We start from the raw sequence: 13169 nt of genomic DNA, 5'->3' as shown, positions 1-13169 counted from the left end.
AACATGTCCACGTTTAGCCATGGACGGACTTCCCTAAGGCTCTTGGATGGCTTTCATATTTATTGGCATACATACTGGGGCACCTGAAGTCAAGAAACATTCATAGCAACAACATGGGATTCTAGCTCAGGTCCAGAGAGCGACACGCGAGGACTAACGTGCCACTGGATGGATAGTGATTAGCCGCTATCAATCCGCACATGGCATAATTACTGATCCGTGATGAATGTACGAAGTATAAACGCATCATTTCCAAATACTTCCTCAACTGCCGTGGGTTCTGTTATATCATTCGAGTATTATGTAAAGCGTACTCAAGAGGTTGTCGATTAGCGTATTTGTCCTGAGTCGCCGCATAAGCCTGTCTGTCGTATTGACACTCTACACAGGCGAGGAATGGTCACATTTCGTTCGCGAGTCTCGAGGTTTGTGAGTTAGTAGTAAGGTCTCTGTACTCCTCCGTACGTACTGGTAGTGGCTTCAACCACCGCACCCGAAGTTTCTCCGCGCTAAGCGAGCTCGGGTGGATCCTCCGAGAGCATATCAATGGGAGCAGAGGCCGAGCCCTTTACATTTTCCTTTCCTTTCCTTTCTTCATCATAAAACTCGATCCTTCATATTCACTCTGGCTTCCATTATACCATGGATGTTTCTGGAGGGGAAACTGGAGGAGAGACTAAATCTCCCACGTCGTTCTCTTACCCTCTGGCCTGTTCTGACAGCTTTCGCTGTGTTGGTGCCCGGAGAAATTTTTGAACGCGACATCTTGTTCCCCATTCTCGTCGCGGCCGTTGCTTGACAGTCCGAGTGTTAGGAGCTATTCCATTGGCTGACTTGTCGACTACTTCGTACATTGATGCACTCATTCCATAATGCCGCCAAACGCGTTTGGCCGAAGCCCGCATGCTGCTTGCTGGTGGCAGTAAGATGGGAACTCTTCACGCGTACAATGGCTCAGCGAAACTTCCCACGATTTCATCTTTGTCAAGGCGGACGGTGGTTGTGGCGGATCGTAAAAACAACCCGTCAGTTTTTTTGCCCAGTGACTCAACTCCGCCTGCTGTCCTCAATCAAAGAATGCTCGACCCTTGCCGGTCATCCCCGAAGTAAAGAGGTTTCAGACAGTGAGCATGGAGAGCACTCCCAAGCCTAGGCGTTCTTTCTCGACCCAACATTCATTCGGTGGCAGTAAATCTCCAACCGCTCCCAACCTTCCTACCAGAAGTCGTCTTCGAGAAGCCCATACCCCAGGGGCTAGCATGCTTCCTCAAGCCAATCGTCATGCGTGTTATCTCTTCGTAGGCCAAGGCCAAGGAGAGACAAAAGCAAAAGAAACGATTTGTTCGTCCTGAGCTGCGTTTAATTTAGCTGATCCTTCCCGAAGTATTGCTGGCCTGGCACCCTCGTAACTGAATGATATATGCCATTGGTTATCTCGACATCCCACCACTGCCCAGCCATTCCTTACTGCCCGGTCCTGTTCTCTCGCTCGGTCATCCCTCTGCCAATGCATACTTCACTTCAACACGTTCGTTGCTCTTTATCATGGACAAAATCAACCCAGTTCTCAAAGGGCATCCAGTCCACGTTCAAGTTCGCGGCCATTGGAAGAACAGATTCCATCAACTCGGTCAGGTATGTCGACGGTTTACGCTTTTGCGCATCGCTTGGCAGCTCCTGGTAGCTAGTGACCAGCTGCCTCGCAATGTCGTCAATGGCCGTGACGATGGTCTCCACTCGGCCCAGAGTCTCCATATCGTATAAAAAGCCGTGGTTGCGAGCGGCGAGGACTTGTACGGGCTCAAGCGACGCCGCGGCTTCAAGTGTCCGGATGCCCTTGTCCTCGAAGCTGGATCGCACTGCGGCACGGACCTTGCGCTCTGCGATCTCCGACGGGTGTAGAGCCGAGTCAAGGTCAGAGCTGTGAATGTGGAGAGTGATGAGGATCCCGGGTTCGGATGCGGGCATAGCAGGCCATTGCTGGTAGAGAGAAGGCGTGGTTTGTGTCGACTGAGAAAACCGAGTCTCCGTAATCAGGGCGGGGACACGCAGCAGACTATGCTTGGTCGGAACAGCGACGCCGACTACGGAATTCCTTTCCAAGTAACGCCGTAGAGGTGCTGCTCCATGAATGCCGTTTCTGCCCGTCTTGCTTTTTCCAGCTTTGAGAAGTTCAGTCGAGTCGCAATCTTTTAGCGACCCAGCCCGTGCCCGGGATCCTGCCTCGCTGGCAGAGGCCCCGCCGATTGCAGCGTGTGTCTGTCCACCACTTTCTGGTGCAGGATAATACTCAGGAGGTTGTCCGGGCCTCGGAACTCGTTTACTATCTTTCGATGGGGAAGAAGGACCCTCCTTCTCTTGCCCGTCATGGTCTTCGTGGGAGTTGGCGGGCCGGGAGGTCCTTTGTCCGAAGGCTAGTCGTTGAGTGCGCAAGGCTGATAATTTGAGGCAGAAAATATTCTTCAAGTTACTTTCTGCAGCCCCTTCCCTCGCTCTCGCCCTCGCCATCGCCCTCGCCTTGTATTCGCTTAATGACGATAGTGCAGATGGTCCTGGAGACGCCGAACCTGAAGGTGCAAAATGTGATGCTGTGAAAGGAGAAGGTGACGGGTCGCAGGAACCGCGGAGTGACGAGGGGTGGCGCGGAGTCGGGCCGAGCGGTGCATGGCTAACGATATACGATGTCACCGGTAGTTCGTGGAAAGTGTCACGAAGCTCAGATGGCATGATTAAGTCCGAGCGAGGAGAATGTGCATCGACCCGCGGAAGGACATCTTGGCGAGGCGCGAGGGTCAACAGTTCAAGTCGTGGTCGACCTGCAGGAGAAGTCTGGACAACCGACTTCTTCTCCTTGTCGAGGTCATCAAGTTTCTTGATCAGGCGATTTGAGTTTTCCGATATCGAGCGTCGGAGCTGGATGAGTTCGAGATATTCATCGTCATTGACTCGGCTGCGGCCGTCTCCCGAGAAAGTCACGAGGGCAGCGAAAATGAGTCGTGCCGTTGAGTCGAAGTGCCGTTTTAAACATTTCGAGTACCAGCCCAGATCGCACTTTTCCATATTTTCCTAGACTCTCGGCGCACGGATGAAGGAGAACGGAAGGGTCCGGGGTATAGCAGTATGTTCGAGATGTAGCCACGAGAGGTGTGAAAGTGGCCAAGATTGGCGAGTGATTTGCGACTAGATATAGACCGTCTCGGTGCTCTGCTAGAGAAGGGATTGACAGACATTTTCCTATAACCGATGGGAAACTTCGTGTTTTTAAAGCGATGCTGAGAAGCTCTAGCCTCAAGGTGGCCGGTTTACCTTAAAGACGCCACCTTGAAATCGTATTTCGCGGAGTGCCCTTTCAAGCCACTGCAGGAAACTCAAAATGAGTTGTGGCTTTCAGTGGCCATGTATATATGTTGGCCGTGGAGTCCTTGGAGAGAGAAATGACATCCGAAGTATAATTAAACCACCCCCTAATAGCCATGGCAGAATCTATTTCGAAGTCCTCAATCTCCGAGGGTTCACTACCTCATCATGGCTGATGGCCTCTCGCCTGGGCACCTTACTTGCCTCCATGTTGAAAGGCAGTGGTGGTGACTCTTGCTGAGAGAATTGGACAGCCCTTAACCGAAAGGGACAAGTGGCTTGAAATGTGCAGAGCAAATTTGCCCATGTCGTCCTCAACCAGTTGCTGCTGACGGCCACAACTAGTAGATCCCCTGCAAGCCAACGGCACACCATGTTGCGTGTGCAGAAGATATTCGAACTCATGACGTATTATACTCTGTACGCGAGTTACTCTCCCTCCCGGGCATTCATCGGATAGTGTCACGAGCTCGTAAATGACCGAAGCAAATCATCGATGCGCCGTCGCTTCTGACGATTCAGGGTGAGGCCTGTTTCAACGCTCGAGAGTTGAGGCTGAGGTTTCATGAACCCGGAAACGTCCTTGGGTTTTGGAGATGTACCGTTCTTCATGCCTCCTCCTGTAGCCCCTATTTTGTAGAACGTGTACCGCGAGGTGGCAAACAGGCCACGGCGGACGTAAGCCACTGTGGGTGAGATGCCTGACCTTCCACAGTGGCCAAGTTGAAGACAGGCAAGCGGGCGAGACGGAAGTGTCAGGGAACCGGAGATGGTTTGTTTGGTGACATCAGCGCCATTCTTCCTGAGATCTTCGTCCTTGGTCAGTTGGCCGAGAAATGAATACAGGAAATAAGCCCAGGTTTCGAATGGCCGGCCTTTGCAACCCTGGGGGTCGTACGACGGGCTGTCGATGTAAAGGGGAAGGTTGCTCTTGGCGGCCTCGTTGAGGTATTCCAAAAACAATGGCGCAGCATCGTGTTGTACGAAGGAAAGAGGCTGGTTGTTGTTTTGGCAGAAACTGATGAGGCCTTCGTCGATGTTTCTAGCCAGGTCGCGCAACTTGCCAGTAGGTTGGTCTTCTTCGGGCGGCTTAAAGAGCATGAGATACCACAATAAAGAGTCGTGCGGGCCATGCAGAGGTTCGGCCGTCTCCCAGCCGTGCCGAGGAGCGACTGTCTCGACGTTGCCCCAATCCCTGCGTGACCCGTTGACATCGTACAGCAGGAGGGAGGGAAACCGGGACAGGTACTGCAGCGAGTGCTCCGTGACCGAATCATCACCCCAGAGGCGCAAGATACGAAGGAGCGGGAAGGGGTCGTGTGTCTCGGACCAGCCCCGGACGAGGCGGTCGCTCATACGGGGGAATACGGTTCGCAACTCGTCCGCCGGCTGAATGATTTCGAGAACCGCCAGGTTTTTGAGTTCGGTTAATGCGATTAGTTCATTGGTTTCAAATGAGGAGGGGCCGCTGATGTTGAGATAAGACAAGAAGTCGAAGGAAGAAGACTCCAGAGGTTTGGTATAATGGGAAAGGGGCTCGGAAGGCCGGCAGATATGGTGCCGATACCTGTATAGACCCAGCGTCTTCTCGCCGTCCTCGGCGAGAAGCAGCTTGGATAGTACTTTCCAAGCTTGCAAACAGGTCCCTCTACAGAGAAGTTAGGGGTCAAGACACACAGCGACGTCAGTGGACCGGTGTCAGAAGTCGAGGGAGACGCACCTGTTCTCCAACAAGCGCCATATCCTCCAGAGGTAACGAGTGGGAAGGTCGCCGCGGGTCAGGTGTTGTTCGGACAGGAAGCCAATATTGTCTACGAGGACATGCATAATCATATCGGCTAAGGATCGAGGCCCTTTTCTGCCTCGACCTCCACGACCCTTCCAGAGGGGGAGCTCAGTCCGCCTGGACCAGTCGCGGCCAGACGTATGGCTTGGAGTTGCTGGCACCACATACTCGTTATATACAGCTCCTGTATTCTTGTCATACATTACGACAGGTGTCACCTATAGATAGGTACAACGCGGTGGGACGTCAATAGCTGAGTAGATGGGCGATGTCATCACGAGGTAGGCTCATAGTAGGTAGGTAATGATAAAATCGCATACGAAGTAATTGTACGAATAACTACCTGAACAGTGTGTGTATCTGCTTAATAATCCCAATCCAGTTGACCGACCCACTCTTTCCCCAGAGCAATACTCCGTAAATCTCTCCACCCCCAGCGTATTACGCTTCATCACCGACTCTGCGCCACACGATTCGTTCAGTAGACGAAGGAGGCGTCTTTATCGTCCTCCCATACTAAGTATAGCCCGTCGTCTCTTTTTCGTCTCTATGTTTATTTCGCCTCTTATTACAACATGGGCTTCAAATCATCCGCCACCTTAAACGGTGCCTCTGTCTTGCTCTTGATCTCGTCCACCGTTGTACCGTCCGCAATCTCTACTAGAGTCAACCCATGAGCAAAGTCGACGTCGAATACACCCTGTATCGTTTTTGTCAGCTTTCGGTATTGTCATGACCTCGTTTCTCGAGGGCCTGTTGGCTGTACAGGGACTTACCAGCTCAGTAATGATTCGCGACACGCAGGCCCGACCTGTCAAAGGAAACGCGCACTGCTTGAGAATCTTGGGGTTTCCTTTCTTGTCCGTGTGCTCCATCGTCACCACCACCTTGGTCGCGCTGGGGTTGCTGACTAGGTCCATCGCTCCGCCGAAGCCCTTGACCTTGCCGGGAAGCATCCAGTTGGCAAGATCGCCCGTGGCGCTCACCTGCATGGCCCCGAGGATGGTAAGATCGATACGACCGCTGCGGATCATTCCGAAGCTCTCGTCGCTTCCAAATACCGCCGCGCCCGGGTTGAGCGTCACGGTCTCCTTTCCGGCATTGATCAGGTCCGCGTCCTCCTCACCCTTCTTCGGATAGGGACCAAGACCCAGGATGCCGTTCTCTGACTGCAGCTGTACCTCCACATCCGGGCCCACGAATCCTGGCGCCAGCATAGGCATGCCGATGCCCAGGTTGGCGTACATGCCGTTCTGGAACTCCTTCGCCGCGCGCCTGACGATGCGCTCGCGTTTCGCCGCGGTTTCACCCGAGCCCAGGGCCGACTTGTTGGCGTCCGCATCCTTCTCGTCTTTGGTCCAAGTATATTTCTCAATCTTCTTCTCGCTTGTGCTCTGAATCACGCGCTTGACATAGATTCCCGGCAAGTGGATGGCCTCGGGAGCGATCTCGCCGGGCTCGACAATATGCTCAGCCTCCACAATCGTCATCTTGGCGTTCCGTCCCATTGCGCCGTTGAAGTTGTTGGCCGCGAGCCGGAACTGGCAGTTTCCGAGCCTGTCCGCCTTGTACGCCTTGACAAAGGCGTAGTCGCCGGCAATGCTGTGCTCCAGGAGGTACGACTTTCCGTTGAAGACCTTGACGTCCTTTGGGTAAGAGAATTCCGCCGGTGTCCCGTCGGGCTTGTTCAGCAACGGTAGGTCGCCCGTCTGCACGACCGTGCCGAAGGCCGCCGGAGTGTAGAAGGCCGGAATACCTTTGCCTCCGGCCGCGCAGCGCTCCGCGAGCGTACCTTGCGGGGTCAGCTCGAGCTCGACTTCACCGGTGAGATACATCTTCTCGAAGGTCTTGTTCTCTCCGATATAGCTTGCAATCATCTTCTTGATCTGTTTGGTCTTCAGCAGCTTGCCCAAGCCTGACGAGTCGGTACCGGCGTTGTTGGACACAGCAGTGAGGCCCTTGATATCTGGCTTCTCCAGGAGCTCATCGATGAGGGTATCTGGGACTCCACACAGGCCAAATCCACCACAGAGCAGAGTTGAGTTTGGTTTGAAATCTTTCAATGCTTCCCTGGCCGAAGGGTACACCTTATTGATCGCCGCCCTTCTTGCTGAGGCAGAAAAGGCACGGGCAAGAACAGGAGTAGGCTGTCAGAGTGGCTAGCGTCAGCTTGACTGTTCTGTATTTGGCGTCGAGCGCCGGCATGTGGGATGATCAACTTACGTTTGAGCCATGACGAGCATAGGCTCGGAGGGTCCGCACGTACAAACCGGCGGAAGACATCTTGACCAAAGCAAGAACTCGCAACTTCGTTACAGCTAATTACAAGACGAACGGCGATGATGTCCCTATCAGTTTCTAGTGACAGAGACCGCTATCTCGGAAACAATTGGCTAGTAATCAGCAATTAACAAAAGAAACGGCTGAAGAAAAAGTGATGGAGCAGGTGAGGGAAGAAGAAATAAAAATAAAAGAGAGAAATGCGAAATCTACGACGGACAGGCATTCGTCCAAATAGGCCCGTCGAAGGCCGTTGATGGCCGAGGGGTATTGCCGCTCCTGCAAAGCGACCCGCATCGGATCCTGTTCTCGGCAGACGCCCGTGTAAATTACCCCACATCCCTCCAGATGTGACCACCTCGGACCCACCTTTCTCCACGCCCCGGATAAGTCATCTCTCGCTTCTGGAGCTGGCTGATGCGGATACGGAAAACACATCAACAGTGCGCATGTCGTAATGGAGTCGTAATGTCGCGGTATCTATATCGTACCCCGAGACTCTCTTTCATCACTTCTGCACGCGCCCTCGAAGAAGTTAGCAACAAGACTTATACGGAGTCAAATGCTTCTATATAATCGAATCGGACAAGCTGTGTTCTTCTGTCACGCGCAAGCATGCCTTCTTTTGATGAGACAGGAAGCAAGACAAGATCCATTGATGCCTCGCCAATATGTTCGATGAGCAAAGCATACAACTGATGTAGGTACCTGGTGTGTAAGAGTACGGACGCCGCAGTGTTTCCCTCTACTAGCGCTCTTCGTTTTCTGCCTCGTTTTTTGAGCTCTTGATAGCTCTTCTTTTTGAGCTCGATAACGTTTGACCGCCGCCCGGCTCCACCATCAAGCTGCCGGCATCAATCACAACGATCTTCTTCCTTTTCACCTCTTCTTTTCAATCTAGCCCATCGTCAACAGCTCGCCTCTTCTTCAACGGCTTGAGCGCCAATTACGCCAATTTGTCAGCCCCTCGGTTTGCCCTCTTCCAAGGCAGTCACAACTGTTCAGCTCCTTCCCTCGTCCCTACCTCTTTTTTGAGCCTCTGCCAAAAACAAATTGCCCTCCATCCCTCGCCTCCCTTTTGGAGTCTTCCGCCCAGCCCTCTCTTTTGGGCTCTTTCGTCCAACTCTTTTCAAACTCTTTTCACCTCTCTTCTTGGACCTCAGTGTCCATGAGTGTTCGGTGTCGTTGAAAACCTCCATAGGCATGGGTGGTCATTTGGGCATGGAGATTTGAAATTTAACCGTTATGAATACAACCAGCTTTATGGGTGAGAAACAAGCTAACAATCTAACAATTCAAAAGCACTCTGGAGATATTCTACCTGGCCCAGATAGCAGCTGGTAGCTACCGATCCTCCAAATGAATTGCTGCGGCAGATTCCAGTAGAGAATGGGCAGCTTTTCGCAAGATGGAAGCTCTGGCCTTCTTATAGAGTTTAATTTCGAGCTGGAACCGAGGGTAAAATAGTCGGGAGCTATTAGTACATTAGGTAGATCCCTTCAACATGACGGACCCTCAAAAGCTCTAAACCAAAAAAAAAGAGTATGATGGCATGAGGTAGTTCTGTATAAGATAGGCGGGATCCTAAAGAGATAATTATCTCGGACTGAGGGTTATACTCACTGCTGCTACTGTTCTACCCATCCTTAGATCCCCTAGTGGGCACTTTCTGCCACGCACCTTGACGACGGGACCCTGAAGAAGTTGATGACGGGCCTTGTGTCATCCCAGTCGTTACTCTCAGATTGAGATAACCCACCTACCTACTTCGTAGGTATGTAAAATGCCCAGGTACCTGAACGTCTCGTCGAAGCCGCCTTCCACTGCTTCATGTATCCATCATCAACTAAGCGCCGGACCTCAATCTCAATGCCCAGCCTGGCATATTTTCAGACTCCCAATCAACAGAACCAAAATTGCCTACCCTTGAATTGGCCGCAGTTCCCCTTTCAGCACACCTTATGTCGATTTCTCCAGTGGCAATAAAATAGCGCGAGGGATCGAGACGGTTTATGGTTGTCAGTTACACGAGATCCGTCCATGTGTGGATACCTGGGAGTGGGTCGTGGACCCTTTATTTTTAAAAATAAAAAAAGAAAATCACGTGCAGATACTTCGTAGAGGAAGCACAAATTGACATTTCGCTACGACTTGGACGAGCACGCACGCAAGCAACCCCAGAGTGCGCAAATGGCCAGAATGGAGTCTAGTCCGAAAAGGCGCAAGGTCTCTTCCATTGGGGATTCTCTGAATTCTCGCAATGCGAGCGCTCTGGCTACGGCGAGCCCCTTCGTGCTCCAGACCGAGGAGTTGCTGAAGGAGGTCAAAGTCGACTACTCGACTGCATTCGAGGATGCCGACGCTCTGTTGAAGCAATTGAAGGACGTAATCGAGGGCATTCCGTCCCTCGATCCAGTTCCGGTAAGCTCACCAAGATGCTACCTCGCTCCGCGAGACTGTCTGCTGATGCGATCCTCTTCTCAGATCTCAGATGCGACGCAGAAATTCCAAAAGAAACATCAAATTCAGATACCCTACCCAGACCCGAGACCGGCCGCCGATGCACCGTACAAGCTTGCGTACACCAAGCCGATTTCCTTCAACGTTGTCGGAAGCTATGTGTCGAAGACGATGATCAAGACTCAGCCGCTCAAGGCCATCGACATGATCGTCCAAATGCCTGAGTCTCTCTTTCAGGAAAAGGATTTTCAGAACATGCGCTATTTCTACCGAAGGGCCTTCTACATTGCGAATATTGCCGCCGGCGTGCGTAATAAGATGGGGTCATCCGTGGAGTTGAAGTTCGACAACTTGAACGAGAATAGCCTGCTGCCCATCCTCTCAATTCGTTCTGCTGGAGCCAAGGGTGGTAGCAAAGACAATCCTGAAAACGGCGATGACAACGAGAAGCCCGTCGATTATACCATTCGAGTCATCCCATGCGCACCCGAAGGCTTGTTTCCCAAGTCCAAGCTGCTACCCTCAACGAACTCGATCAAGTTGGGGCAAGTGGACGCGCCCACGCCGTTCTATAACTCAACAGTCAAGGCAGAGGAACTCTTCGTGACTTATCTGAGGGTTCTAGCCCGCGCGAGGAACCAGTGCGCCGCCTTCTCAGATGCCTGTATCCTCGGCCGGGTCTGGCTGCAGCAGCGCGGGCTGAGCGGATCCATCTCGAAGGGCGGATTTGGTCATTTCGAGTTGGCTATCGTCATGGCCCTGCTCCTGCAAAAAGGTGGCAGGAACGGTCAAGCGGCGTTGTCTTCTGCTCTGAGCAGCACGGAACTCTTCAAGGCGACAATTCAGTTCATCGCTTCTACCGACTTCGTCAAGGAGCCTTTCGTTTTTGGAACTTACCCACGGGGAAACGACGCCATCCGAGAACAAGGACCGGTGATGTTTGATGTCGACCGAGAGCTTAATATTCTCTATAAAATGAGCCCATGGTCGGCGTCTCTGCTCCGGTATCACGCCTCGTCGACCTTGGAACTCTTGAATAGCAGCACCCTCTCGGATCCGTTTGAAGCGACCTTCATCACCAAAACTGATATTGTTCTTCAACTCTTCGACACAGTCATCCATGTTGACGACATTGACCGAGAACGTTATGCCAATACGACGGACCGACGAGGTCCCGTGTGGGATTTCAGTCTCAAAGCGTACAACACGCTCAAGCGAGCCTTGAATGACCGCGCCTCGCTGATTCACTTCCAGACTTCGGGTTCCTCTCCCTGGCCGACTACTTCTACCCGCCCATCAGATGCGGTCCATGTCTTGATTGGTATTGTCTTCAACCCAGCAAACATGGGAAAACCCATGGAATATGGACCATCTGCCGAAGCGCGGAAAGAGGCCGCCAAGTTCAGGCAGTTCTGGGGAGACAAGTCCGAGCTGCGAAGATTCAAGGACGGTAACATTCTTGAATGCGTTGCGTGGACCGAGAAATCCGCGGCCGGGATCTGCGAAGAGATCGTCCGGTACATCCTCAAGTTACATCTAGACGTCGCCCCCGATGCCCTCCGCTTTCACGGCAGACAGGTTCCGGCTGGGCTCGACTTGACGCCCGTAGACAAGGATGCTTTTGATCTGGCAAGACGTGCCTTCCAGACGCTTGAACATGACATTCGCAGTCTGGAAGGAATGCCGCTCTCCGTGAGACGCCTCGTGCCCGTCGTTCCCGAGCTCCGATACACCTCAGTCACACCACCAGCCATCGGATTCCACGAGGAAGCCATGCCGCCCATGGACGTACACCTGTCGCTTGAGGCGTCAAGCCGGTGGCCTGAGAACATTGTTGCGATTCAGGAAGCAAAGATCGATTTTCTCCTTGACATTGACAGAAGGCTAAGAGCCGCGAACGATGGCATTACTACGACCCTTGGGCGGGACAATGCCATCAAGGAGTCGGACAATCTAGCTTATCTCGACGTCGTATACGACAATGGCGCGGCTTTCCGGTTACGCATTCATGCTGATCTTGAAGACACGCTATTGAATCGACAAGCCAAGAACAAGACGCTGGATCCTTACACTAGAGCGGAAGCCGAGGATGCCCTGTTCAAATTGAACTGGCACCATAAGCTGCTTCCACTGCACACACAGTCGATCGCGTCCCTCTGCACACGAATCGTGCCCCTTTCGCCAGCCATACGCATGGCCAAACACTGGTTCAATGCGCACAAGCTGTCCAACCACATCAGTGAAGAGCTCATTGAGCTTTTTGTGCTCCACGTCTTCCTCCAGCCCGAGCCATGGAAAATTCCGTCGAGCGCGCAGACGGGATTCCTGCGGGCTCTCCTCTTTCTCTCTCGCTGGGATTGGCGGGTCGATCCGCTGGTCGTTGACTTTTCGGACGAGATATCTGCCGACGATCATAAAGCCGTACGGCGACACCTGGAGGCCTGGCGTGCTCGCGACCCCAACATGAACCGCGCTGTCCTTTTTGTCTCCACCAACCATGACACCGAAGGGCTGTCATATACACGACGGGGACCTTCCAAGCTCGCGGCGACCAGGATGACTCGTCTTGCCAAGGCGGCGAACAGACTCGTGCGGGAGCGTGGTGTGGACTTTGACATGGATGAGCTCTTTCAGCCGTCCCTCCAGGATTATGACGTCCTCTTCCATGTCTCGAAGTCCCACGTGAAACGAGTCCTTCGCAATGTGACGGCCGCCCGCATGAGTGGCGCAGTACGGCATTCGATGTTCAAAAATCTCGACGAGCGGACCGGCTCAGTCCCGGTCCCAGCGGCAAGGCACCCGTTGGACGTGCTCTTTGCGGAGTTGGAGGTTGCCTACCAGGACAGTCTCATTTTCTTTCGGAGTGGCCAAGTAGGAACGACGGTGGGAGCCATTTGGCAACCGAAGCTACGAACCCAAGAGTTCAGGGTCGGCCTGCCGTTCAATTTCCACAAGGTAGACGGTGGTGGTAATGAAAGCAGCGAAGAGGAGAGCGATGCGGTGGAAATCAACAAGGAAGCCGTTTTGTTGGAGATAGCTAGGATTGGAAAGGAGTTGATCAAAAGGATTGAAGTGGTCGAGTAGATAAGATCATCGGAATGCAGCCAAAAGCATCATGGGTCCTTAACAAGGTCGTTTTTTTCCTTCTCATCTGATGGTCCATATAAATCGCTGGAGCGACTAGTTTTTATTTACAGCTGCAGGGCTGGTCGGTGAACCTATGGGTGATGTGTGTCTGCTGGCAGGCCATCGGAAGCAAAAGTGGGGTGAAGATCCCGCCGATATC

General features: G+C 52.8%; 7 protein-coding genes across 7 annotated transcripts; 2 read left to right on the top strand and 5 right to left on the bottom strand.

Annotated features, from left to right (window-relative positions):
* Positions 1-598: 598 nt before the first annotated feature.
* ACRALDRAFT_1066273 (uncharacterized protein) lies at positions 599-1286 on the bottom strand. Its single transcript, XM_071017312.1, has one exon. The coding sequence runs from the start codon at positions 903-905 to the stop codon at positions 699-701; it is 207 nt and encodes a 68-aa protein (XP_070871253.1). The 5' UTR covers positions 906-1286; the 3' UTR covers positions 599-698.
* Positions 599-1286, top strand: ACRALDRAFT_2038025 (uncharacterized protein). The gene has a single exon (XM_071020846.1). The coding sequence runs from the start codon at positions 904-906 to the stop codon at positions 1108-1110; it is 207 nt and encodes a 68-aa protein (XP_070871254.1). The 5' UTR covers positions 599-903; the 3' UTR covers positions 1111-1286.
* Positions 1287-1464: 178 nt separating this feature from the next.
* Positions 1465-3060, bottom strand: ACRALDRAFT_213684 (uncharacterized protein; the record flags this gene model as incomplete). Its single annotated transcript, XM_071024124.1, has 2 exons — positions 1465-1501; positions 1529-3060. The coding sequence occupies 2 exons, from the start codon at positions 3058-3060 to the stop codon at positions 1465-1467; spliced, it is 1569 nt and encodes a 522-aa protein (XP_070871252.1).
* A 91-nt stretch (positions 3061-3151) lies between these two features.
* Positions 3152-3900, bottom strand: ACRALDRAFT_1066272 (uncharacterized protein; the record flags this gene model as incomplete). Its single annotated transcript, XM_071017311.1, has 1 exon — positions 3152-3900. A coding segment is annotated over exon 1 (273 nt), but the record flags the coding sequence as incomplete, so codon positions are not given.
* ACRALDRAFT_1083747 (uncharacterized protein) lies at positions 3152-5346 on the bottom strand (the record flags this gene model as incomplete). Its single annotated transcript, XM_071019504.1, has 2 exons — positions 3152-5005; positions 5078-5346. 2 exons carry the CDS (start codon positions 5344-5346, stop codon positions 3820-3822), a joined length of 1455 nt encoding a protein of 484 aa, XP_070871250.1. The 3' UTR covers positions 3152-3819.
* Positions 5347-5437: 91 nt separating this feature from the next.
* ACRALDRAFT_1078247 (uncharacterized protein) lies at positions 5438-7595 on the bottom strand. Its single transcript, XM_071018746.1, has 3 exons — positions 7367-7595; positions 5920-7290; positions 5438-5843 (listed from the first exon to the last, which is right to left on the bottom strand). The coding sequence occupies exons 1-3, from the start codon at positions 7424-7426 to the stop codon at positions 5712-5714; spliced, it is 1563 nt and encodes a 520-aa protein (XP_070871249.1). The 5' UTR covers positions 7427-7595; the 3' UTR covers positions 5438-5711.
* Positions 7596-9622: 2027 nt separating this feature from the next.
* ACRALDRAFT_1053134 (uncharacterized protein) lies at positions 9623-13057 on the top strand (the record flags this gene model as incomplete). The annotated part of the gene is made up of 2 exons (XM_071015765.1): positions 9623-9844; positions 9908-13057. 2 exons carry the CDS (start codon positions 9623-9625, stop codon positions 12965-12967), a joined length of 3282 nt encoding a protein of 1093 aa, XP_070871248.1. The 3' UTR covers positions 12968-13057.
* Positions 13058-13169: the final 112 nt, after the last annotated feature.

The sequence above is a fragment of the Sodiomyces alcalophilus genome, assembly GCF_042370955.1.
Source record: "Sodiomyces alcalophilus JCM 7366 unplaced genomic scaffold ACRALscaffold_10, whole genome shotgun sequence".
Lineage (NCBI taxonomy): Eukaryota > Fungi > Ascomycota > Sordariomycetes > Glomerellales > Plectosphaerellaceae > Sodiomyces > Sodiomyces alcalophilus.
This window is presented reverse-complemented; position numbering and strand designations above follow the sequence as displayed.

Excerpts from the sequence above, each read along its gene's own strand:
- ACRALDRAFT_2038025 (XM_071020846.1), top strand. The coding sequence starts at position 904 with ATGCTGCTTGCTGGTGGCAGTAAGATGGGAACTCTTCACGCGTACAAT.
- ACRALDRAFT_1066273 (XM_071017312.1), bottom strand. The coding sequence starts at position 905 with ATGCGGGCTTCGGCCAAACGCGTTTGGCGGCATTATGGAATGAGTGCA.
- ACRALDRAFT_1078247 (XM_071018746.1), bottom strand. The coding sequence starts at position 7,426 with ATGTCTTCCGCCGGTTTGTACGTGCGGACCCTCCGAGCCTATGCTCGT. Across the intron at positions 7,291-7,366 it reads ATGCTCGTCATGGCTCAAAC|CCTACTCCTGTTCTTGCCCG; the intron begins GTAAGTTGATCA and ends CCACTCTGACAG. Across the intron at positions 5,844-5,919 it reads CGCGAATCATTACTGAGCTG|GGTGTATTCGACGTCGACTT; the intron begins GTAAGTCCCTGT and ends AAAACGATACAG.